General features: G+C 54.2%; 2 protein-coding genes and 1 non-coding gene across 16 annotated transcripts; 2 read left to right on the top strand and 1 right to left on the bottom strand.

The window, feature by feature from the left end:
* The first annotated feature begins 2,354 nt into the window (after nucleotides 1-2,354).
* COMMD5 (COMM domain containing 5) lies at nucleotides 2,355-4,511 on the top strand. 3 transcript variants are annotated; one of them, XM_067712458.1, is made up of 2 exons: nucleotides 2,355-2,485; nucleotides 3,426-4,511. In XM_067712458.1, the coding sequence occupies exon 2, from the start codon at nucleotides 3,475-3,477 to the stop codon at nucleotides 4,324-4,326; it is 852 nt and encodes a 283-aa protein (XP_067568559.1). In that variant the 5' UTR covers nucleotides 2,355-2,485; nucleotides 3,426-3,474; the 3' UTR covers nucleotides 4,327-4,511. The 3 variants fall into 3 exon arrangements, with proteins under 3 accessions (XP_067568559.1, XP_067568560.1, XP_067568562.1); XM_067712459.1 differs by having other exon boundaries at nucleotides 2,366-2,485; nucleotides 3,596-4,511; XM_067712461.1 differs by lacking the exon at nucleotides 2,355-2,485 and adding an exon at nucleotides 2,529-3,245 and having other exon boundaries at nucleotides 3,596-4,511.
* Nucleotides 4,512-6,801: 2,290 nt separating this feature from the next.
* On the top strand, nucleotides 6,802-6,874 carry TRNAR-CCU (transfer RNA arginine (anticodon CCU)). The gene has a single exon. It is a non-coding gene; the product is annotated as a tRNA-Arg (tRNA).
* Nucleotides 6,875-11,128: 4,254 nt separating this feature from the next.
* Nucleotides 11,129-24,231, bottom strand: ZNF7 (zinc finger protein 7). Of its 12 annotated transcripts, none has more exons than XM_067712432.1 (6): nucleotides 23,855-24,231; nucleotides 22,659-22,819; nucleotides 22,443-22,490; nucleotides 21,798-21,924; nucleotides 17,344-17,460; nucleotides 11,129-15,642 (listed from the first exon to the last, which is right to left on the bottom strand). In XM_067712432.1, exons 3-6 carry the CDS (start codon nucleotides 22,443-22,445, stop codon nucleotides 13,859-13,861), a joined length of 2,031 nt encoding a protein of 676 aa, XP_067568533.1. In that variant the 5' UTR covers nucleotides 22,446-22,490; nucleotides 22,659-22,819; nucleotides 23,855-24,231; the 3' UTR covers nucleotides 11,129-13,858. The 12 variants fall into 12 exon arrangements, with proteins under 12 accessions (XP_067568533.1, XP_067568534.1, XP_067568530.1 ...); XM_067712433.1 differs by having other exon boundaries at nucleotides 22,659-22,816; XM_067712429.1 differs by having other exon boundaries at nucleotides 22,592-22,816; nucleotides 23,855-23,962.
* Between the last annotated feature and the right edge of the window lies 1 nt (nucleotide 24,232).

The raw sequence follows: 24,232 nt of genomic DNA, 5'->3' as shown, positions 1-24,232 counted from the left end.
TACTTCCGGCGGTGCGGCCAGTCCCGCGGGTGGGCTCGGCCTCTTGGGGGCGCCCGGGTCTCCGCGAGGCGCGGGGGCAGCCGTCTGATGTTGGTTAAGGGCGGATGTGACTGAGGTCCCCTCAGCTAGGGGCAGCTGGGCCTGCGGAGGCGGAGGTGGCCCAGGCGGCTTCCGCGATATGCTCGGTCTAGGGAAAGCCCCTCAGAACGCAGCTCAGTGCGAACGAAAATCCTGTATCTCCAGGCTGACTTCTCGAGCACGTGTCAAACTTTCCCAGGGTTCCGGTCCGATTTACGGTCTCATCCTGCATCCGCTGGGACTGCGGCCCTTGAGGGCTCGAGTCTCCAGCCCTAGTTGACTCCAGTTACTGTCCGTCTAGGCCCGGCGAGGCGTATCTCCTTGTGGTTGTGACTTGCATATCCCTGAGAGCTAATTATGTTGAGCATCTTTTCACGTGCTTGTGGACCATCTGTATATATTTTTTGCCCAAATACCTATTCAAATCCTCTTCCAATTTTTAAATTATTTATCATTTTACTGTTGAATTGTGAGAGTTATTTTTGTGTTCTGGATACAAGTCCCTTATTTCAAATATATGGTTTTCGAATATTTTCACACTTCCGTGCGTTGTCTTTTCACTGTCTTGATAGTATCATTTGCAGCACAAAAGTTCTTAATTTTAATGTGGTCCAATATTTCTAGTTTTGTTTTGTCATGTGCTTTTGGTGTCTTTTTCAAAGAATCTGCTTTTGGTTTTATTCATCCACTCTGTTTCCTTTTTTTTTTTTTGGCGCACCACTGAGGGATCTTAGTTCCCCCACCAGGGACTGAAACCTGCCGACAGTGAAAGTGCCAAGTTCTAACCACTGGACTGCCAAGGAATTCCCTGTTTTTATTTATTTATTTATTTATTTATTTTGGCTCTGTTGGGTCCTCGTTGCTGCGCATGGGCTTTCTCTAGTTGCGGTGAGTGGGAGCTACTCTTTGTTGCGGTGCACGGGCTTCTCATTGCGGTGGCCTCTCCTGTTGCGGATCACGGGCTCTAGGCACGCAGGCTCTAGAGCACAGGCTCAGTAGTTGTGTGGCGGCAGGGCTTGGTTGCTCCGCGGCACGTGGGATCTTCCCAGACTGGGGCTTGAACCCGTGTCCCCTGCATTGGCAGGCGGATTCTTAACCACTGCACCACCAGGAAAGTCCCAGTTCATTTTCTCTTTATTATTTCTTTCTACTTCCTTTAGGTTTGGTATTTTTTGTCTAGCTTAAGTTGAACATTTAATTTGATTTTTAAAATTCTGACTTACAATTATTAAAGGACAAGTTATTTGCTAAAAGCTTATAAATTAATGGTCAGAAAATTGGACTTAGTGATAGGCTGGTTTCTTCAAGCTTCTAGGTAATAGAAGTTGAAGAAGGTAGTAAGGGAAAGGGAAGCCCCTGGATATTTTATGGGAGGGAAATGGGCAAAAAGAGAACAAAATTCAGGATAAATGGAAGAAAAGGGCTGCCTTTTTCTCCTGACTCTCTGGAATTTGTTTAATAAGTATGGAAACAGAAGCAAGTACTGTGGTTTTTCTATAGCTATCTTTTACAAGTCGATATTTCTTGCTTTTGGATCACATGGATTTAGAAAAGATATCGTTTTGTTTTTAGCCTTTTTTAAAATTTTATTTTATTTTATTTTTGGCTGTGTTGGGTCTTCGTTGCTGTGCGTGGGCTTTTCTCTGGTTGTGGTGAGCGGGGCTACTCTTCATTGTGGTGCACAGGCTTCTCATTGCTGTGGCTTCTCTTGTTGAAGAGCACAGGCTCTAGGCGCGTGGGCTTCAGTAGTTCTGGCACGGGGGCTCAGTAGTTGTGGCTTGTGAGCTCTAGAGCGCAGGCTCAATAGCTTAGTGGTTGTGGCGCACCGGCTTAGTTGCTCCGTGGCATGTGGGATCATTCCCGGACCAGGGCTCGAACCCATGTCCCCTGAATTGGCAGGAGGATTCTTAACAACTGCGCCACCAGGGAAGCCCTGACATTAAAATACCACTTTATGGAGATAAATGCACATCCCATCAATTCACCTATTCAAAGTGAACAACTGAGAGGCAAAGTTCGCGCGCATTTTTGTGCAGGCGAGCCTCCCCGCCCAAGGTCTGTACTGGGCACCCCCCCACCCCCAGGCCCAGGCCCCCCACCCCCGTGCCCCCAGACCCCGGCAGAGACCCCCTGCTTTTCGAGTGCAAACGAGGCATCAGCCATCCGAGCGGAGGACAACCGGAGGTGCGTCCTGCGCGGTCGGACCCGTAAGACCAACCCGGCGGCCTAGGCCCCGCCCCACAGGCCGCGGATCACCGAGGGCGGGTCCTCCCGCTGTCCTAGAGGTGCCCCCCGGAGGTGGCAGGGGGTCTCTAGGTCGCTTCCGGGAACCAGGCCGCGCTTCCGGGAACCAGGCTGCGCTTCCGGCTGCGAGCGCCTTTCTGCTCCGCTTGGGACCCCGCGACAGGTACGGGGGCGCAGCGGGAAGCGGGGATGGGTATGGGTCGCCCTGCTCGCGAGGCGGCGAACGCTCTGGAGGCAGGAGGCCGATCCAGCAGCTCGGGACCGGACCACAGGGCACTGACCGCGGCCGGGGCGGCGGCTCGGAAGAGCTTGGGTGGCCGCCTCGGGGCGCTCCTTCCTCCGGGCCGGAGGGCAGCGCGCTGGCCTCCAGGGACCGGGGCTTGAGCGGCAGGCGGCGGGGCTGCGGAAGGCTGTCCCGATACTGGCCAGGCCCTGAAAGAAAACCCGTGGGTGGTCGTTGGCAGCCGGGGTGAGGGGGCCCGGCCTTCCCGGGAGAGTGGGGTACGAGGAAACCAGTGGGGAGTTCCCCGTGCGCCCTGGCCCGCCGCGCTGAGGCCCGCAGGCCAGGGGTGGGGGCGCCTTGGGGACAGCTCTGCTCGGCACCTGGCGCGGCTGCGGTGGGCCGGGCGCTCCTGCAGAAGCAGGTGTGGGGTGTCGTGCTGTCCTTCAGGTGACGTCTCAGCCCTTTTCTCCAGGTACTGCACCCACCTCTCTTAACACCTGCGCCTCAGCCCTTCCTGCCTAAGGGACGCCGTCTGGTCTCCCCCCTGCAGGGACTTCTGAGTGGACGGGCCTGGGTTCTAGTCCTTGACTTGAGCAGTTGATTCCGCCTCGATTTCCTTGTTGGTGGGGTGAGAACGATAACCCGCTCGTGCAGAGCCGTGTGCGGCTTGGAGGTGGAGTAGCTGAGTGATCTTGGAGTGGTCAGTGGCAGCGGCAGTGGCTGTTGGGTCCTTGTGTTCTCTGGACCTTTCTTCTCTCTCATTCTTTAATCCGTTATTTATTTGGAGAACTTACGTTGCTCTCCTGTTTCCTGATTCTCTTTCTTCTCTCCTCCCCACCTCATCTCCCTTTTCTCCTGGCTCCTGCCTCCCCTCTTCCAGGGACTGGAGAGGGGCCCCTCCGCCACCTGCTTCCAGGGCACCTTCCGTCATGCTGGCTGTCATCAGTGGTTCACACCATCAGCATCTGGGAGGTGGAGACCATATCAGTCCTCATTCACTGGCCCAAAGGACATGGGAGTCACTGGGCTTCTCTTCCGCCCCCCTTCCAGGCAGTTGCTGCTGGGACCTCCTACCTGGGCTGCCGGTCAAAGAGCAGGAAGCAGCGATGTCTGCCATGGGTCCTGCAGCTCCACACCTGCATCGCCCTGGTGACAGTCACAGTGGCTGCATGAGTTTCCTGGGCGCCCAGCTGCCTCCAGAGGTGGCAGCAATGCCCCAGCTCCTGAGGGACCTGGAGAGGGGCACATTCAGAAAGTTGCTGAAGCTGGTGGTCAGCAGCCTGCAGGGGGAAGACTGCCGTGAGGGTGTGCGGCGCCTCGGGGCTGGTGCAGACCTGCCTGAGGAGCGTCTGGGTGCCCTGATCGCTGGCACACACACCCTGCTCCAGCAGGCCCTCCGGCTGCCCCCGGCCAGCCTGAAGCCCGATGCCTTCAAGAACCAGCTCCAGGAGCTCTGCATCCCCCAAGACCTGGTCGTGGACTTGGCCAGTGTGGTGTTTGGGAGCCAGCGGCCTCTCCTTGACTCTGCGGCCAGGCAGCAGGGGGCCTGGCTGCCCCATGTTGCCGACTTTCGGTGGAGGGTGGACGTGGCCATCTCCACCAGCGCCCTGGCCCGCTCCCTGCAGCCAAGCGTCCTGATGCAGCTGAAGCTCTCGGATGGGTCGGCCCTCCGCTTCGAGGTCCCCACAGCCAAGTTCCAGGAGCTGCGGTTCGGTGTGGCCACAGTCCTGAAGGAGATGGCCGACCTGGAGAAGAGGTGCGAGCGCAAACTGCAGGACTGAGCCTTGCTCGCCAGTCCCCTTCTGGTCACCGGGGATAGCTGGCTCAGACAGGTGTCTCCAGAGCAAAGGCCGCCCTTCCCAGGAGGCACTCCAGTGAGTGTTTGAGTGTAATCGTGCATTTCTCTAAGTGAAGAAGACAGCTGTGTCTTTCCCTTTCTTTGGAAGTAAAGCAGCTACACAAAATATGTTCTCCTGGGTAGGCATCAAACTGCAGGCCCCGTCCCCCCAGCTGTCAGTTGGTCTTGTTGCCAGGTAAGGGCACCCACTGCTCCGGTGTGGCCATGTGTGGTCTAGTCACAGTCTGGGGTCCAGGCCAAGGCCTTTGTGAGGACACAGAGGTTGCTCAGGCTGCCCCCACCTAACGACTGAGCTCTTGCTCCTGTGATTTGGGGAACCCTGTGCTTCAGGGTGCACATTTCATTCCCCTGTCTTAAATCCCTGACCTTATGGAGAGCATTCTAGTGGGGCGAGGGAGGCATTACGAAGTGCATAATACAAACAAGTGGTGTAGCTCGTGGGAGGATGGGAAGTGGCGCAGGAGGCAGAGCAGCCTTTGGAGATGGGGGGCAAGGCTGTGGGAGAACTGGGCTGTCATTTTAAATTGGGTCGTGGGGGGACCTCCCTGGTGGCCCAGTGGTCAAGAATCCTTCCAATGCAGGGGACGCGGGTTCGATCACTGGTCGGGGAACTAAGATCCCACATGCCGTGGGGCAACTAAGCCTGCGCGCCACAACTGCTGAGCCCACGCGCCGCGAACTACAGAGCCCATGTGCTCTGGAGCCCGCGCGCTGTAACTAGAAAGAAGCCTGAACGCTGCAACAAAAACCAGACACAGCCAAAAAAAAAAAAAAAAAATCAGGGCATGGGTTGCGCCTCCTTGAGGACATGGTACCTGAGCAAAGACTTAAAGGAGGCGAGGCGGAGGGAGCAGCCTGTGATGCACAGGCCACGTGGCTGCAGCAAAGTGGGGGCAAGGTGAGTGGAGGGCACAGGGGGCAGCCCTGAGGGCCTCTCAAAGAGCTTTGGCTCAATTCTGAGTGAAATGAGTGTGATGTGACAGTTGTTTTCAAAGGATCACACTGGATGCTGTGTTGATAGCAGAGCCTAGGGCAGCAGGGTAGGAATTGGGAGTCTGGTGGAGTTGGCGGTGGCAGGGGAGACAGGAGCAGGGGCCTCGCCTGGGTGCCTCTAGGGTGGGAGTGTGCAGAGCCCGTGGCCAGCCCTGCACCCTGCAGCATAACCACACCCCAGGTAGGGGCCTGGCGTGTCCCTGCCTCCATGGTCTGCCACGAAACCAGGTCACAGGTCTGGTAGTATTAATAGGCCCGAGCATCATGCAGGAACCTCCTCTGAAAACAGAAAATGAGCTTGGGTGCCCACCTGGCACCTGCCCTTCCCCGGCGCCCCCTTCCTGCCCCCTGCTCCATGCCACGACCCATCAAGAGCGGCAGTGTTTGTGCTGTTTCCAGAACACTCCCATGATCTCGGTTAATTAAGGCCTTTCCCTGAGTGAGGGTCCTAGCAAGTTAGGTGTGGGCCAAGGGCACAGAGGAGGCCACCCTAAGGTGCTGCTGTGCGCTCGGAGCTAGAGTTTCAGAGGCCAGGCTGCAGGTGGGGCCCTGTCTTGGCTCAGCTGAGGAGTGCAGACTCCCCAGGTCTCCTTCAGCGTCAGCTGGCATCCTTGGGCTCTGCTCCCCTGAGGACAGGAGCTGGACCGGGCTGTGCTCGCTGTTGCCCAGGCCTGCTCAGAAGAACGTGCACAGGTGAGCTGAGCACCACATCTGCCTCCACCAGTGATGGAGACTTTCCTGTCAGTCACTGTGCTGTGACGTCTTCCTCGACCACTGGGCATGTGTCAGGAACATGTGCTCATTATGATACATTTGGAAAAGCCGAAAAAGTAAAACGAACAAAAAAGTAAAAAGATTCAAAAAGCTCCTTTGCCCATAGACGGTCATGGAGAAACTGCCTTGACCAGACTTGACATTTACGCTCTGTGCTGTCTCTGTGTTAACACAGCTCTGTTCATGTAACTCTTCCTGATATGAGGGTCTGTCTAATGGCAGCAGAACATGCATCTTCCTGGTGGGCGTGCCAAGTTTCTCTTGGGCAAAACAAACAAAGCACCACAGACCGGGCAGCCTATAAGACAACAGACATTGATTTCTCACAGTGCGGAGGACTGATGTCCGAGGTCAGGGGGCCAGCAGGGGCGGGTGAGGCCCTCTTCCTGGCTGCAGACTTCTGTGTCCTCACGTGGAGGAAGGGGCAAGGGAGCTCTCTGTGGGGTCTCTTATCAGGGGGACTCCACTTCGTGACCGAAGCACTCCCAAAGGCCCCACCTCATAACACCCTCACATTGGGCATTAGGATTTCAACATATACATATACATTTTGGGGACACAGACATTCAGACCAGAGCAACTGCTGTGTTTCATTTTTTTTCTTGATTAAAAAATCACTGATGTTGGGACCTCCCTGGTGGCTAAGTGGTTAAGACTCTGCGCTCCTAATGCAGGGGGCCCAGGTTCGATCCCTGGTCAGGGAACTAGATCTCACATGCTTGCTGCAACTAAGAGTTTGCATGCCACAAGTAAGGAGCCCTCGAGCTGCAACTAAGACCCGGCACAACCAAATAAATATTTTTAAAAATCACAGTGAGGACTTCCCTGGTGGCGCAGTGGTTAAGAATCCACCTGCCCATGCAGGGGACACGGGTTCGTTTCCTGGTCCAGGAGGATCACACATACCGTGGAGCAACTAAGCCCATGTGCTGCAACTACTAAGCCCATGTGCCGCAACTACTGAGCCCTCATGCTTTAACTACTGAAGCCCACACACATAGAGCCCGTGCTCCGCAACAAGAGAAGCCACCACAATGAGAAGCCCATGCACCACAATGAAGAATAGCCCCTGCTCTCCGCAACTAGAGAAAGCCCATGCGCAGCAACGAAGACCCAACACGGCCAAAAAAAAAAAAAAAATCAGTGATGTTATGCAACTAGATATGCAACTAGAGATTATCGTACTAAGTGAAGTCAGACAAATACCATATGATATCACATGTTTGGAATCTAAAATGCATACGATACAAATGAACATATCTATGAAACAGACACATGGAGAAGAGACTTGTGGTTGCCAAGGGGGTGGGGGTGGGGGAGGGAAGGACTGGGAGTTTGGGATGAGCAGATGCAAACTAGTATATAATGAATGGACAAACAACAAGGTCCTACTGTAGCGCACAGGGAACTATATTCAATATCCTGAGATAAACTGTAATGAAAAAGAATATGAAAAAGAATATAACTGAATCACTTTGCTGTACACAAGAAATTAGCACAACATTGTAAGTCAACTATACTTCAATAAAAAAAATTTTAATCATTGATGTCAATAGGAAACGGTAGAAGGATTTTATATTAAAACTATTTAGAAGTAGAAACAGAGGAGGCAGAATGTGACAACTTTCCCCATTGAATCATTCCATGTGTGGACTTTTGTTTTGGCTTCTTAACACAGTGTTGTAAGAAAAGAATGTGATCATTTTAGGGGCTTCCCTTGGTGGCACAGTTGTTAAGAATCCTCCTGCCAATGCAGGGGACACAGGTTCGAGCCCTGGTCCGGGAAGATCCCACATGCTGCGGAGCAACTAAGCCCGTGCGCCACAACTACTGAGCCTGTAGTGCCACAGCTACTGAAGCCTGCTTGCCTAGAGCCTGTGCTCTGCAACAAGAGAAGCCACATCAATGAGAAGCCCACGTGCCACAACGAAGAGTAGCCCGTGCTCTCCACAACTAGAGAAAGCCCGCGCGCAGCAACGAAGACCCAACGCAGCGAAGAATAAAGTTTTTTTTTTAAAGAATGTGATCACGTTAAAGCCCTTGGTATTATGTCCCTAACGACCCAAAGCACCACCTCGAGCGCCCCCTACAGGCTAGACGCTGTCGACCAGGCCCCAGCCGAGCGCAGAGAAGGTACAGGTGGAACCACCAGGTGCAGGCCCTCTGCCGGGCGCGTGTTAACTCATTAACTCACAGGCACGAGGCCTCTCCACCTCACGGGTGACTAAGCGCAGAGAGGTTTGCGTCTTGCCTAACGACACACAGCTGATGGGGGAGCTGGCAGTCCGTTCTCCGCCAGCCTTCCCTCCCCACCTGTCCTTAGTCCGCCGACTCTGTGGGCATGCGAACCTGGTGGCAGGGCAGGCTCTTGGTGCCGGCTCCCGTGCCCTGAGCTGCTGTGTCCAGAGTGAGGACACACGTTTAGGGTCGAGGGCCACGGGCTTGGGGGCGTCTGTTTTGCCGGTTACCGCAGCGAAATTGGACCAGTGCAACCAGGAACGGAGACCTGGGGTCCGAGCCCGGCCGACGTGCCCCAGCAGGTGCTCTGAGCTCTGCTGCTACGGAGTGGCCCCGTAGCTGCGACGCCGTGGCTCTAAGTCACGTGCCTGGCAGGGACGCACACACCCCCTTCCCGAGGGACCCTCCCAGCATCCTCTCGGTTGTCCTGGCAGGCAGGGGTGCTTTTCCGACTGAGGCTGGGAGTCCCGCGAGTCAGCACCAGGATTTGCACACCCTTTTGCCCATCAGGCGGCAGAGACCCCCTTGTCCTTGTGCTCCTGGCGGGGGCTGTCTGGCTCTGTCTCCCCAGCCCTGTGGGTGTGTCCACCCTGCTGGTCTACGCCCTGGAGGGTCGGCAGACTGGGAGGGCCCTGGGCCCCTTGAAGTCACCGTGTCTACACGCGCTATCTGCTCCCATCTCCACCCTCGGGGGTCCCAGCCAGCAAGTGGGGGTGTAGAGCTCTGCTCGCTCACCTGCTTCCCTCCCCCTCTCCCAGAAGGCACCGTCTGTGCCTTTTAAGTCACTGGTCAGGAACGTCAGGACCAGAACATTATCTCCATCCTCAGGAGGCTGGAGGTGGTGGCCCTGACGGCGCTGCCCCTCCCACAGCGGCTGTGGGGCAGCCCTTTCCCCCGCTTCTCCAGCTGCTCAGCCAGGAGAGGGTCGCAGAGCCCTGCCTCGGCCCTCGGAGGAGCTCTTGACAGCTCTGATACTGCAAACTCTGGGTTGTTCATTTGTGAGCCTTCATGTTTCTGTCTCAAGGAGGGACACATGGGCAAACAGTGACACAAGGCATACAGGTGGTAAGTGGCTTTCATGAGACGGAGAAGATGGGCAGCAGGGTGTTCCCAGGACTGTTGGCTCCTGGGGCTGGACAGAGCCAGGGGATGAGAGCCACCAGCCTCCAGGCCGCTCACAGATTCTGGCCTCACCGTGGGTACGGGGAGGCAGACGTGATCCAGCTTGAGAAGGTCCCTCCAACTGCGGGTCACAGGCTTGCGGGCCAGCAGTGGTGGCCTTCTCACCTGCGTCGAGAGTGGCTAACTTTTCTCTAAAGGGCCAGAGAGTATTTTAGCTTTTCAGGTCATAATGATTCTCAGTTCTGCCATCGTAGCTCAGAAACAGCCAGAGACATCTAAACCAATGGGCATAATCATGTTCCAATAAAAATGTCCTGTGGACACTGAGATTTTAAGTTCACATCACAAAATTTGTTTCAACCATTTAAAACCCATTCTCAGCTCCAGGGCCGTACAAAACCAATTGGGGGGTGGGCGGTGGCTCTAAGTGCTACACTTCCCTGTGCGCCTGCAGGGCTCCCTCAGGCTGCAGAGGGACCATCCACCTTCACCTGCGGTCAGTCTCTACCCCAGACCTGGACTTGAGGGCAGGGGCCAGCCCAACCCACCTTTGTCCCCAGGCAAGAACAAGACCTTGTACAGATGTTTGTACCTGGAAAATTACAACTGTGTTGACCTTATTTAGATCTCTGTGGAAACTCTTTTTGCTGGAGAATTTTCTCTCTTCTGTGGGCCTCTGAAGCCTCGCCTCAAAGCCTGGATGTGCCCCAAATGCATCATTCATTCATTCAACAAACATTTCCCAGGCTCTGAGTGCAAGCCACACACACAAGGGGACACAGGGATGTGAAAACCCACCTGGGCTCTGCACACACACCCCATGTTATTTGTGAAGCTTCCAGAATGCTCAAAATGTCATAAATCAAAGCTTAATCTGATAATTGAGACAAAAAGCAATTTCAGGTCAAAATTAGGGGTTTAATTTGTCTCCAAAAGAGAAACGCAAAGTATTTTAAAATCTACTCTGGAATAGTTCTGGAAATTCTGTTTTTGGGCCATGTTGGGCGTCTTGAGGGATCTAGTTCCCCAAAGATTGAACCTGGCCCCGCACACAGTGAAAGATGGGTCCTGGCCAGTGGACCGCCCGGAAATTCCCGGAAATTCTTAAAATGAGTTTAGTGTTGCATTTACTGAAGCCCCAAATTGGGAGCTATAGCTTGAAAGTAGAGCAGAATAGTCCAGAACTCGCACTACCCGGCAGGCAGCCCTCTCCTCTCCCTCCCTGCAAAGCGACCAGCACACATGATGTGCGCAGATGCTTTTCCTGTGCTCTGGGATCTCAAACCTGTGCAGTAGTTTGAACTCACAATGTCTCGCCAGGTGACACACGAATACTACACATCTTTTTCACATGGACTCAGCTAAGAAAGGACTCCTCACCCTGTACTTCTGCAGTCGATATTCTAGACTGGAATGCAGAGCTTGAGATGTATTTCTGTTGAATTCTTGGTTGTATTGGGACATTTAAGTGAACAAAGCACACTATGAAGAGAGAGGAAAAATAATCCCTCAAAGGCTGGAGGCATGAAGTTTTTACCCAAGTAAACGAGGCAGGACTGCCACTCGGTCAGAGGCAACCGGCAAACAAATGGGCCAGCTGTGTTCCAAGAACCTTTATTTGGTCACACTGAAATCTGATTTCAATATAATTTTCAAATGTCACAAAATAGTCTTTCCCCCCCAACCACATAAAAACGTAACCCACCCTTAGCTCGTGGCCTGATAAAAGGTAAAAGCAGGCACATGAAAACCCTGACGCTGATCCGAGCAACCATGGGTTGGGAGCAGCACCAAAAGCTGAAGCGCTCAGGAGCCCACAGGGCCCTCGGAGGCGGAGCCAAGAGGCGGAGCCAGAAGGCGGAGCGTCAGATGGGCTACAGCTCAAGCAGCTGCCTTACTCCTTGGCTGTCTGTGATTGAGTTCCTGGACATGAGGGCATTTGCAGGACTGACTCTGGCTCAGGTTCTGGGGGCCGTGTAGGTCCCAGTGGCTTCAGGCTGATCAGCAGGCCTCACAGATGTGGGCACAGGTCCGCATTTGGCCCACGGGCCACACAGTCAGCCAGCCCGACTTAGGACCGTGCTGATCCAGAAAGAATCCAGGTGCTGAAACAGATTTAAGGCTGGTCCCTCTGGCCCTTTTTGGCGAGCCTGCAAGTGCTGTTAGGGGAAAACAGAAGCATCCTACCCAGTGCAGAACCTGGAGTCCAGAGGCCTTCCACCCCTTTGTCCATCATTACCAGAAAGTGGCCAGGAGACAAATCCCTTGTGGGGACGGCACACCCAGCAACAAACAGCCTTCACAGAGCCAGAAGGCGAGAGCACGGGGCCTCGGGAGGCCCTTCCAGCACATGGTGGCACCAGGCGCCAGTGGAGGGCGCGTGTGGCACGAGCACCGGGACCCTGACTCTTGTCCCATCCTTGGGTGGCTCACAAAGCCTAAGATGCAGCCCACTCACATGTGCCCACCCTGTCCGGCTCTGATGGCGGTGACCACCTGGTTGAGCACACCAGCCGAGGCGGGAACATGATCTCTGCACAGTCTGTAGAAGTCCCTGCGCTCTCGCACTGACCCTTCAGACACAAGCTCTGGGTGGAGCAGGGGACGGCCAGGGAGATGGGGTTACAGCTGCTGCAGGGCCACAATGACTGCATGGTGTCCTCCGCCCAGGGCGGGAACACCCCCGAAGGTGCAGGTTGGGGGATGATCCTCATCCCCAGAGACAACACTGCAACCTGAGAACATGTCATACCTTTTGTCAGGTGAACTGGCAGATCAGGCTGAGCTGCCGTGGGGCTGAGTCCCTGTCCACGTGCTGAGAACGAAAACTCACGTGAACTCGGCCACCCTGAACTCCACTGTCCCCAGCCCCACCAGGCCCTCCAGTACACACGGAGCAGCAGTTTCCCCTGATACAAACCCATGGGCTGATTCTGGGCCATGTCGCACAAGGCGATCTGGGCTTCACCCAACCAGTGTGATGGTGACCCAAGTCGTGTTGCAATAAATCCTGAAGTGACCTATGTCCCTCAGGTTCACCTGTCCGTACATGGGAGAAGTGGCTTCTCTGTGGCAGGCCACCCTTGGCCTGTGATTATTGGCAATGGCACCAAAGATTGGCAGGTCTCGGGGGGTGGTCCTGGGTGGCAGCCTGTGCAAATGACACACCTGGTCCCGAGTCACCACTGCCGAGTCCAGGGCCCCAAGCAGGGCTGGACTTGATGCTACATGTCAGCCTCATCCTGTGGCTCACAGGCCTTGATGAGATGCTCTGTGAGCTGCTCCGCAGCCCCAGCCTGTCAGTCAGGTTCACCAGAGGGGTGGGCGGAGCGGAGCGGTGATCTCCCCAGCACATTCTTTCCACCCATGCCAAGAAACCAAGGGCCCTGACCACTCTACCCTGGCTGTTTCTCCAGGCTGGGCTGGCAGAGAAAACCCAGGGAGAAGGTGATGTGGGCGGAGCAGGCTCGCTCATGCGCACCCGTTGCTCAGCACCCGTGGGGCCCTCTGCCCTGGGACCTGTGGGGCCCACAAGACCACGCCAACACACTGATCCTGGTGAGCAGGCATCTCCACCGTCCTCAGGCCTGTGAGAACGCACGGGCTCGTGTGTCTGCTCGCAGACCCCCCAGTTTGGGCAGTCCCCGTGGCTGGAGTTTTGAGGACGTCTGGCCAGCAGCAGCCAACAACACACATCCCAGCCTCTGGTGGTGTTCTCGGGACTGAGGTGAGTCTCCTGCAATGCTGAGGGCCGGGCTGGGAATCCCAGTGAGGGCTGCGCATCTGATCCTTGTAACCGAAGCAGCTGGGCTCTGGACGTAGGGTGGGCCAGTGACACTGTCCCTGGGCCCGGGCACTGCTGCTGGAGCCAGCTCCTCCCCAGAGGCCCTGCCGGGGGAGTCAGGTGAGGGGGACCGGCCACGCTGCCTGGGGCCCCGCGGACACAAGTGAGCATATCTTGCTGCTGAAGCCAGTCTGAGTACCTGGTGCTTAAGGAAGACGTCCTGGGTAACTTCTTTCAATCCACTCGTCTGGCGGGGCTCACGGGGCTTTTCTCATGCCTCTTCCTCGTCCGCAGGACCTGGGGTCTTCCCTCTGTGAACTCAAATGCTACACATGTGCACCTTGATGTGAGGGACACGGGCTTTACTGAAGGTCAAACGTGCCAGCAAATAAACATATACCTCATGTGAATCTGGATGTTCTCTCTCCTAAGAGAGCAATTCTGAATCTTTCACAACATTCTAAATCGTCAGTATAAATGATCCCATAATAAGTTAAGGCTGTAGGTTTATTCACATTTATACACATTCGTAAAGGTGAGTGGTCTATCCCATGTGAATTTTCTGATGCTGAGTAAGCCTTGAGCTCCTATTAAAAGCTTTGCCACATTCATTACATTTATAAGGTTTCTCTCCAGTGTGAATTCTCTGGTGTATAATTAGATGCGAGCGCCATCTGAATATTTTTTCACATTCGTTACATTTATGAAGTTTCTTTACAGTATTAACTTTCTTACGGCTCACGTGGGTAGAAGCTTCCAGAGTATTCCCATACTCGTGGTACCACTGGGCTCGAGTGTGGATCCTCTGGTGCTCGATGAGGTACGAGCTCCGGCTGAAGGCTTTCCCACACTCGCTGCATCCATAGGGCTTCACCCCAGCGTGAATGATCTGGTGCTGGAAAAGGGTGGAGTTCTGACTGAAGGCTTTCCCACATTCACTGCACTTATAGGGCCTCTCCCCCGTGTGCACCCGCTGGTGTATTGTGAGCTGTGTGCTCATACTGAAGGCTTTTCCACATTCGAGGCACTCGTAGGGCTTCTCCCCTTTATGGATCCTCTGATGGTAAATGAGGCTTGAGCTCTGGCTGAAGGCCTTCCCACAGTCACTGCACTCATAGGGCTTCTCTCCAGTGTGAATTCTCTGATGCTGAATTAGGTGTGAGCCCTGGACAAAGCCTTTCCCACATTCTTCACACTTAAATGGTTTTTCTCCAGTGTGAGTTCTCTGGTGGCGAATAAGCCGTGAGCTGCAACCAAAGGCTTTTGAACACTTGTTGCATTTATAAGGTTTCTCTCCAGTATGCGTCAGCTGATGCTGACTAAGGCGGGAGACCCACCGGAAAGCCTTCCCACACTCGTCACACTTAAACGGTTTCTCGGTAGCATGCAACCTCTGATGTGCAACCAGGCTGGGGCTATCCGGGGCTCTTGGGAGCTGAAGTTTCTCCCCAGCGTGCATCCGCTGGTGCTGAGCTAGGGTTGAGCTCTGGCTGAAGGCCTTCCCACACTCCTGGCATGGGTAGGGCCTCTCTCCCGTATGGGTCCTCTGGTGCCTGGCCAGCTGAGACTGCTGGCTGAAGGCCTTCCCGCACTCCCGGCAGCCATAGGGCCTCTCTCCCGTGTGGACCCTCTGATGGTGGATGAGGCTAGAGCTCTGACCAAAGGCTTTTCCACATTCCTCACACCTGTAGGGCTTCTCCCCAGTGTGAATCCTTTGATGCTGAATGAGTTTCGAGCTCAGACGAAAGGCCTTCCCACACTCGGTGCATTTAAACGGCTTCTCTCCAGTATGGATCCTCTGATGCTGAGTAAGCTGTGAGCACAACCTGAAGACCTTCCCACACTCCTCACACTCATACGGCTTCTCACCATGCAAGGTACTCAGATGTCTCCCCTGTAAGCAATCAGGTAATTTTTTTTGGCACTCCTGGCAGCTGTTAGGTCTCTTCTGTGTATTAATTTCCTGATGCAGAGAGACATCTGAAGTAGATCGGAAATTCCTACCACAGATGTCACATCTTCGCAAGGACCCCTGACTTTGATCACGTCGACAACCCAGGCGGCCACCGCTCCCCCGCTCGCCACACCCCTGGGCCTCTTCCTCAGCGAAGGTCTCCCTGGGAGCCACAGTCCCTATATTCAAGCAGTTTTTCTGGAAGAGGGAGGTTGGCTGACTCTCTGAACAGACCTCGGGATCAGAGGCATCTCCAAAGCCAGGACTCTGGGGAAAGTCCTGGGACGGGGTTTTGACCATGACCACATGGGATTCTGATTTTAGACGGTCAATGTCTTCACAGGCCTGCTCACTCTCGGTCCCGATTGTAGAATCTGAAATGAACAGGAAGTAAACTGCTGCTTATCCCCTGTGCTCAGAGGAAGGACAAAGACTGGAGGATGGGGCAGGGGTGCACACCACCCCTGGGACTGAGCCCCCTCCCAGACAGTCTGCGTTGAGCACATGGAAAGACGCTACAAGAAGTCAATGCCTTTGACAGTTCTCAAAATCTGGTTTCATTCATACTTCATTTTATGCACTCATTCAGTTACAGTATACTTGGCAGAGTGCAAAGAGCTTCCCTCCTACATGGGGGAAAGGTCCTCCCACGTGGAACTAGCATGAGGAAAAATCTACAAAGAAGCAAAGTGAGCTCGATAGGGTGGGAGCTTTAGTGAGAGGCAGGGCTAGGCTGAGAGGTCAGAGGCTCCTGGTTGCAGAGAACGTAGAGTGAGGAGGAAAGAAAGACTGAAAACTGTGACTAGAGGGATGTTAGATACCAAGAAAAATGAGGTGCCAGAGCTGCTGAGGGGCACACAGGTGGTGAGCCCAAGAGAACTGGGCCTCCAGCTGTCCACTGGGTGGGGTTCTGAGAAGGACCCCAGGCCTGAACCCTGTGGCATCCAGCTGCCGCCAAGCCACGCCCTCTGACGCACACCTGGCCGCATCCCTTGCTAGTCTGCCCTTCAGCTTCCAGGCGGCCACACCCGCTGGCCATACTGACTCCTCCTTCCCATGGGTTTCTGGAGGGTCCACCTACGCTGCCTGCCCTCCATATGGAGGTTTGGAGTGATGTGGCCACCAGCCAAGGAATACCTGGGGCCCAGAAGCTAGACTAGGCAGGAAGGATCCTCCCCTACAGGTTTCATAGAGGACATGACCCTGCCCATACCTTGATTTTGGACATCTGGCCTCCAGAACTGAGAAACAGTAAATCTCTGCTGTTTTAAGCCTCCAGTTCGTGGTGCTTTGTTACAGCAACCCCAGGACACTAACACAGCCCTAGAGCCTTATCTGAGAGGTTGGGGTCACCCAGGGCCCCAAGAAGTTCCAGAGGGAGCATGGCGGAGGGAGGGGACAGCTGCTCAGAGCCACACTTAGTGCTCAGAGCCACACTTAGTGCACTTAGAGCCACATGTGTGTACCTGAGCTCAGTAAGACTATTAGTAAAATTACAGGGGCTTCCCCGGTGGTGCAGTGGTTCTGCCAATGCAGGGGACATGGGTTCAAGCCCTGGTCTGGGAATATCCCACATGCCACAGAGTGACTAAGCCTGTGTGCCACAACTACTGAGCCTGAGCTCTAGAGCCTGCGAGCCACAACTACTGAGCCCAAGTGCCACAACTACTGAGCCCATGTGCCTAGAGCCCGTGCTCCACAACAAGAGAAGCCACTGCAATGAGAAGCCCATGCACCACGATGAAGAGTAGCCCCTGCTCGCCACAACTAGAGAAAGCCTGCGTGCAGCAACAAAGACCCAACGCAGCACTCGCCCCCCCCCCCGCCAAAAAAAAATTACAAACTGAGCAAACAGTGGTTCAAAAACAAACCGTTTTTGCCATAATGCGTGGGTGTTTTGTGCCCTCGCTTTTCTGTAGTTCAGTCTCTCCTGAGGCTGCCCCACCACCCGTCTACACTTCCGAACCCACCCCATGGCATTCCCAGGCAGCCCAGCAAGCCCACGTGGGTGGCACCTGGGGTCTGCCTCCAGCCTCCCGCCCGCAGCCCTCTCACCCTGTGCCCGAAAACCTCACCTGCCTGGGAGGTCCTGGCTGCCTCTCTCCCCTCCGCTCCTTGCAGGTCGAGGACCCATGGCTCCTGCCCCTGTTCCAGCCGGGAGATCAGCTCAGGCTTGAAGACCAGGAATCCTGCTGTGGAGGCGGCAGAGGAGGAGATGGCATTGGTGTGGCTGGGAGTGCAGCTCAGCCCTCCCTTGTTCCCAGGAGTGAAGGGCTGGGGGCTACTGGGGCACAGGGGCCCTCTCTGTCCAGGTCTGTCGCCTCCTGAGGCTGGACACAGAGGAACTCCTGGACTCCCAGCCTGTCCCTGTCTCCATCCACACAGGGCCAGGATCCCCAGGGAGCCCTGTCACACGAATCTGCCTAGTACAGGCCAGCTCTAGCCCAGGGGGAGAGAAGCCAGGCACTGCCAGCACTTCCCTCAGTCCCTCAGTTCCGAGAGCAAGGACACCCCAAGAGATTGACGTGGTTAAAAAACAAGACAAACAACAACAACAAATCAACAAACAAAATGGATTTTAAATCAGAAGGTGTGAGGACTTCCGTGGCAGTCCAGTGGTTAAGACTCTGTGCTGGGCTCCCCTGGTGGCGCAGTGGTTGAGAGTCCACCTGCCGATGTAGGGCACACCGGTTCATGCCCCGGTCCAGGAAGATCCCGCATGCTGTGGAGCAGCTGGGCCCGTGAGTCATGGCCACTGAGCCTGCGCGTCCGGAGCCTGTGCTCCGCAACGGGAGAGGCCACAACAGTGAGAGGCCGGCGTACCGCAAAAAAAAAAAAAAAAAAAAGACTCCGTGCTTCCAACGCAGGGGGCACGGGTTTGACTTCTTGGTCTGGGAACTAAGATCCCACATGTCGCGTGGTGCCGCCAAAAAATAAAATAAAATAAATTAAAAAAAAAATCAGGTGTGAAGTCCAATGGTCACCCAGAAGCCCCAGCCTCGAGTCCTCATATAAAGCCCTGGGGGGCCTCGGCAGAGGGGTGGAGAGCTGCAGGCACCCACCTGGCACCTGCCTTCTGGGGCCGCCAGCCCCCATGCTGTGGGCCAGCCGTGTGATGTGCTCCCAGCCCATCCAAGGGCTGGCCAAGCCCTCTGGCTGGAGCACACCTCAGGTTTCCAGCCGTGTGGATGGAGAAGGGCAGGCATAGAGAGCCTAGGTCGAAGTCTCAGGTGATGGCAGGACCCTGAGTTGACCCACAGTCAACATGAAACAGGTGTTCTTACCAAGCACATGTGCAATGCTCACAGAGAAACATCCCTGGGCCAGCCAGGAAGGGGATCAGGCACAGGCCACAGAACAATACCACAGACTGCACCTGATCTAAATGCAACTGGATATGACAGCCACCACAACAAGTAGCTCAAAACTATTAGCTACCTGAAAACTAAATGATGAATTATTAAGTGGTATTTACTGTAAGTAAATTGTATTTACTATAAGTCAAAATTTGTAGGGCGCAGCTGAAGCAGTACTTACAGATAAAATTTCACATTTTAAAATATGTTGACCAGAAACAAGAATGATTGGGGGCTTCCCTGGTGGCACAGTAGTTAAGAATCCACCTGCCAGTGCAGGGGACACGGGTTCGAGCCCTGGTCCGGGAAGATCCCACATGCCGTGGAGCAACTAAGCCCGTGCGCCACAACTGAGCCTGCGCTCTAGAGCCTGCAAGCCACAACTACTGAGCCCTTGTGCCACAACTACTGAAGCCTGTACGCTTAGAGCCGTGCTCCGTGACAAGAGAAGCCACCACAGTGAGAAGCCCATGCACCGCAACGAAGAGTAGCCCCGTTCACCGCAGCCAGAGAAATCCTGCGCGCAACAAAGACCCAATGCAGCCAGAAATAAAATTAAAATTAAATTATAAATTTATTTTTAAAAAACGAAACAAGAATGATAAACACAGAAAAGGTAAATATTAAATTCAAGGAGTTGTAAACAAAACAACACAGCAAACACAAATAAATAAAAAGGGAGAAAATAACAAAAGTGGGCAAGATTCAATGAAAGAGCACCCCTTCCCCCCAAAAAAACCCAAAAGCTGGTTCTTCAAAAAGATAAAAAGCATAGTCTTGTGGCAAAACCAATCACAGGGACTTCCCTGGTGGTCCAGTGGGTAAGACTCTGTGCTCCCAACGCAGGGGGCCTGGGTTCCATCCTTGGTGGGGGAACTAGATCCTACATGCATACCACACCTACGAAGTCCGCATGCTGCAACTAAGAGTCCACATGCCACAACGAAAAGATCCTGTGTGCTGCAACAAAGACCCAGTGCAGCCAACATAAATAAATATTTTTAAAAAAAATAACAGTCAACACAGTGAAAAGATGCTGCCAAAAAATAAAACAAACAAGGGAAACAAACACAAACATAATAGAGATTAAAAATAAAGAGTATTATGAACAAATACACGCTAAAAAAATTGAAAATCTGAAGGAGTAGATCTATCTGTACAAAAACTAGAAATGACAAAATTGGCACAGGGGAAAATCCGTAAGCTTGATAGACCATGAGGCATTAATAAAACGTAAATTCCAGTCAAAGACCTTCCTTCCCCAAGGGCCCAAGGCCCAGGTGGTTTTACAGGTGAGTTCAACCAAAAACTCGAAGGTTCAATTAATTCCATCTATATAAATTCTTCCAGAAATTAAGAAAGACAACAAAAGCTTCCCAGCTCATTTTATGAAACTTATATGCAAAAAATGTCAAACTATATAATGACAATTCACCAAAAAAGAAAAAACAAACAAACAAAAAACCATACAAGTCCATTTGGCTTAGGAACAGGGATGCAAAAATCCAAAATACAATACTGACTACCTGAGTCCAAAAGGTTATCAGAATGCATATGTAAATATCATGACTTAAGTAGAGTTTATTCCAGGAATATAAGGAAATATGCCAATGTAACTTATTAGACTAACAGGCTAAAAAAAAAAAAAACATATGGACATCTCAATTAATGTAGGAAAAGAATTTGAAATATCCACCTGCCAATGCAGTGAACACGGGTTCTATCCCTGCTCCGGGAAGATCCTACATGCCGCGGGGCAACTAAGCCGGTGCACCACAACTACTGAGTGTGCACTCTAGAGCCTGTGAGCCACAACTACCGAAGCCCGCGCGCCTGGAGCCTGTGCTCCGCAACAATAGAAGCCACTACAATGAGAAGCCCGCACACTGCAACAAAGAGTACCCCCACTCGCCGCAACTAGAGAAAGCCCGCGCACGGCAACGCAGCCAAAAACAAAAAACAAAACACCGAAACTCTTCAGCCAACTTCTGTCCTTAGTTACATGCATTCCCTTTAAAATCAGAACAAAACAAGCATGCCCACAGCACTCCTAACAGCACGGGCGCTCTGGCCATTGCTAAAGATCAGGACACATGGGGGCCAGGAGGGAAAACACCAAGCTTTCACTTGCAGGCCCCTCCTTAGAACATGATACCAGAACTAGCAGGGAGTCCAATGAAGTGGCCAAATACAAGGTCTATCCTCCAAAATCAAGAGCATTTCTCTATAGCAGCAATAATCAGCTAGAAATATAACATAACAATGATACATTCACAAAACCACCTAAACTGAAGATCAAACACCAGACCACTGTGGAGGAAATGCCCACACTCTAATAACGTCTGCAGAAGTAAGTAGGTAAATGGAGACACAATGCATGGTCTTGGGTGGGAACAGTTAACAGAAAGGTGCCAGTTCTCCTCACACTATCTACAAATTCAAACCACTCCCCTATAAAAATTCCAGTGCAATTTTCAAGGAACTCAAACTTATTCTAAACTTACACGAAAGAACTACTCTGTTAGCCGTAAGTAAGTGAAATTTTAAAAAGAATAAAGAGCGAGAGCTGCCCCACCAGGTATTAACATGCCACAAGCCAAAGCAATCAAAAGTAATACTAATAACAGAACCACCTAACAAAAAGCAGAGAGCTGCCCCCTAACAGACCAGAGCTCAGAAACACACCATCACACATATGAAGAAGACAGCTCTACAAATCAACGGGAAAGGATGGATTGTTTAGTGCTGGGGAAACAGCTCAGTGTGTGGACAAAGATAAAAAAGGATTCTCGGGGCTTCCCTGGTGGTGCAGTGGTTAAGAATCCACCTGCCAGTGCAGGGGACACGGGTTCAAGCCCTGGTCCAGGAAGATCCCACATGCCGTGGAGCAACTAAGCCCCTGCGCCACAGCTACTGAGCTTGCGCTCTGGAGCCCGTGACCCACAACTACTGAGCCCGCGTGCCACAACTACTGAAGCCCACACGCCTAGAGCCCATGCTCCGCAACAAGAGAAGCCACCACAATGAGAAGCCCGCACACAGCAACGAAGACTGAATACAACCAAAAATAAATAAAATAAAACAATAAATAAATAAATATATATAACAGAGGCCTGGCTAGGTGGGTGCTGACCGATGACGCAGGGGCTAAGGGTGTCCAGATGAAGCCTCACCTAGTCCGGCCACACTGCTGTGGTTCTCGAGCATCACCTCCTTGTAGAGGGCCCTCTGGCCAGGGTCCAGACACTGCCATTCCTCCCGTGAGAAGTGCACAGCCACATCACCAAACGTCACAGCCTCCTGAAAGGACACACACCAGTCCCCCAGGGACCCCTGGGTGTCTCAGGCACATGGACCACAAGGTTGGGTGAGACAGTCACCAGGCCCCTTTGGCTCTAAAATCAAGGGGAGGAGAGAATTCCCTGGAGGTCCTATGGTTAGGACTCCGCACTTCCACTGCAGGGGGCATAGGTTAGATCCCTGGTCAGGGAACTAAGATCCTGCAAGCCACGCAGTGTGGCCAAAACAGTAATAATAATAAAAGAAAAGAAAATCAAGGGGAGGGACAGTATGGAGAAGGGGGAGGGACCCAGACTACGGTGATATACAACCTTCCCCAGAGAGCCTCAGGCAAGGCCCGGTCTGGGCAGGTGTTTGCTCACTACCTTGGCAATGGGCATGCCGGAGACCGGCAAGGGTCACAGTGTGGAGCCAAGGGAGGGTCTAGGTCCAGGTCCAGTGGGCAGGGAGGGTGCCCAAAGGAGGAGGAAGGGGCCCTCCCAGAACGAGGGAGGGAACGGGGGAAGTCAGACTCCTACCATGCGCCTGCGTGGGTGGGGATCCGCGTGTCCCGGCCCAGAGACCTGCTGGAAGTAACGAAAAGGTCAGAGATCAGTATCCTGGAGGCCCCAACCCCTGACTTCCAGGCTAACCGAGGGGCGTGGTACTACGTTCCCCCATCCTTTACCTCCAACCCCAGGTGTTCTCTGGCAGGGACTTGGGGCGGGGCCAAAGTCGCCATGGCACCTGAGTACCTGCCCCCCGAAGCTCCATTCATCTTTCAGAGTGTGTAGTATGTACGAATCACTCCACAAACATGTAATGGGTGGTTGCCACGGGTGCCAGGTGCGCAACCAAGCAATGGGGATACAGTAGTGAACAGTACACACAGACTTTGCGTTCACGGAGCAGTCTACTGGAGAAGAGAGTAAGTGACCACAAAAACAAATGCAAAATTACAGCTGTGATAATAGCACCGAAGCACAAGAAACTCTGAAAGCACTTAAACGAGGAAATTCTGACTTAATCTGATGGGTCACTTCCCCTAGGTGCTAACTTGGCTAAGGTAAGGGAGGTGGGGAGGGCACCGCAGGCAGCAGGAACAACGTGTGCAAAAGGCATGAGGCAGGAAAAACCGGGGCTGAATGAGCCTGTGGGGCCGTAAGAGGAAGCATGATGCGACTGGAGGCTCGAATAGACAGGAACCGGAAGGACGGACTGCAGGGACAAGAGGAGTGGGCACAGGACCCCACCCCAACCCCAGTATATAAACTTGGCCCCTCCCCAGGCATCTCTCTGGGAGGTCAGAATGAGAAGCGGGCTTCCTAGGGGAGCTTCTGGCTCTCAAATCGGCTTGAGGGCCGAAGCCCCAGGCCGTGAGGGCAGCAAGGCTAAGGCAGCAGTGACCACTGTCAGGTGGGTCCCCACCTGGGCCTGGCCAGTGCTGTATCCTGGGTCCCCTGTAGAGAATCGCAGGCCCTTAGCGGCAACCAGAATTCAGAGAAAATACATATCTTACTCCCCCAAGGTACAGCCCTTTTTGCCACCCTCACTAAGTCTAGGCCTTCGACGGACAGTGAGGGAGGGAAAAAGAGGGCCCTAGAGGGAGATGATTATGCGGGTAGGATAAGCAAGGATGCCCCTGGAGCAGGCCTAGAACCGGCGGGAAGGTTACGAGGCTGCCGCGAGGCCGGATCTGCGGGACTCCCCCTCCCGCCTCCCACCTCTGCCGGGCAAGACGGCCGAGGCTCGACCACCACCCCGCCAGGCGCCCACGGGCTCTAGAGAGCCGCCCGCGCCACCCGCGCTTCCCCGCGGAGAGGCCGGGGAGCGCGGGTCCTGCAGAGTCGGAGGCGGGAGGGCGCTGGGGCTGGTAGGCGGTCTCTCCGCCCGAGGGCGAAGAGCACGTGCGGCGCCCCGACACTAATCCGCGCGTCTTGCATCGACTCACCCTCCCCGGGGCCGCTCGAGGACCCACCCGCGGGACGACGCCGGAAATGGGCCTCGGCCGCCCGCGGCCGCTCTGCCCCGCAGCCTTCCGGCCGTTCTGGGCGGTTCGGAGGCTCGGCCAACTCGGTGGTTCCCAGCCGGCCCCCGCCCCCGCCTCGGAGCCGGCGAACGGGCGGGGCCAGATCGCTGGGGAAAGGATGGAGCCCGGAGAGGGCGGGGCGGAGTCCGGTAAAGGGCGGGGTCACAGTACGGGGAGGGCGGAGCCGGGGCCCAGGAAAGGCGTGGGTCTGGGCCCGGTGTCTCTTGGCCTGGGGTCGGGGAGCGGACCCGGGCGAAGCGGGCGGAGAGCCTGAAGTTCGCCTGGGGACGATCCCGCGCA

This window comes from Pseudorca crassidens, chromosome 17, assembly GCF_039906515.1.
Source record: "Pseudorca crassidens isolate mPseCra1 chromosome 17, mPseCra1.hap1, whole genome shotgun sequence".
Lineage (NCBI taxonomy): Eukaryota > Metazoa > Chordata > Mammalia > Artiodactyla > Delphinidae > Pseudorca > Pseudorca crassidens.
This window is presented reverse-complemented; position numbering and strand designations above follow the sequence as displayed.

What these genes read in the sequence shown, in the direction of transcription:
- ZNF7 (XM_067712429.1), bottom strand. Translation starts at nt 22,681, where the DNA reads ATGAATGGAGCTTCGGGGGGCAGGTACTCAGGTGCCATGGCGACTTTG. An exon ending in CAGCAGTGTGGCCGGACTAG is followed by an intron (nt 17,461 to 21,797) that starts GTGAGGCTTCAT and finishes CCGCCTCCACAG; the next exon opens with CAGGATTCCTGGTCTTCAAG. An exon ending in AGCCAGGACCTCCCAGGCAG is followed by an intron (nt 15,643 to 17,343) that starts GTGAGGTTTTCG and finishes TGTTCATTTCAG; the next exon opens with ATTCTACAATCGGGACCGAG.
- COMMD5 (XM_067712458.1), top strand. Translation starts at nt 3,475, where the DNA reads ATGCTGGCTGTCATCAGTGGTTCACACCATCAGCATCTGGGAGGTGGA.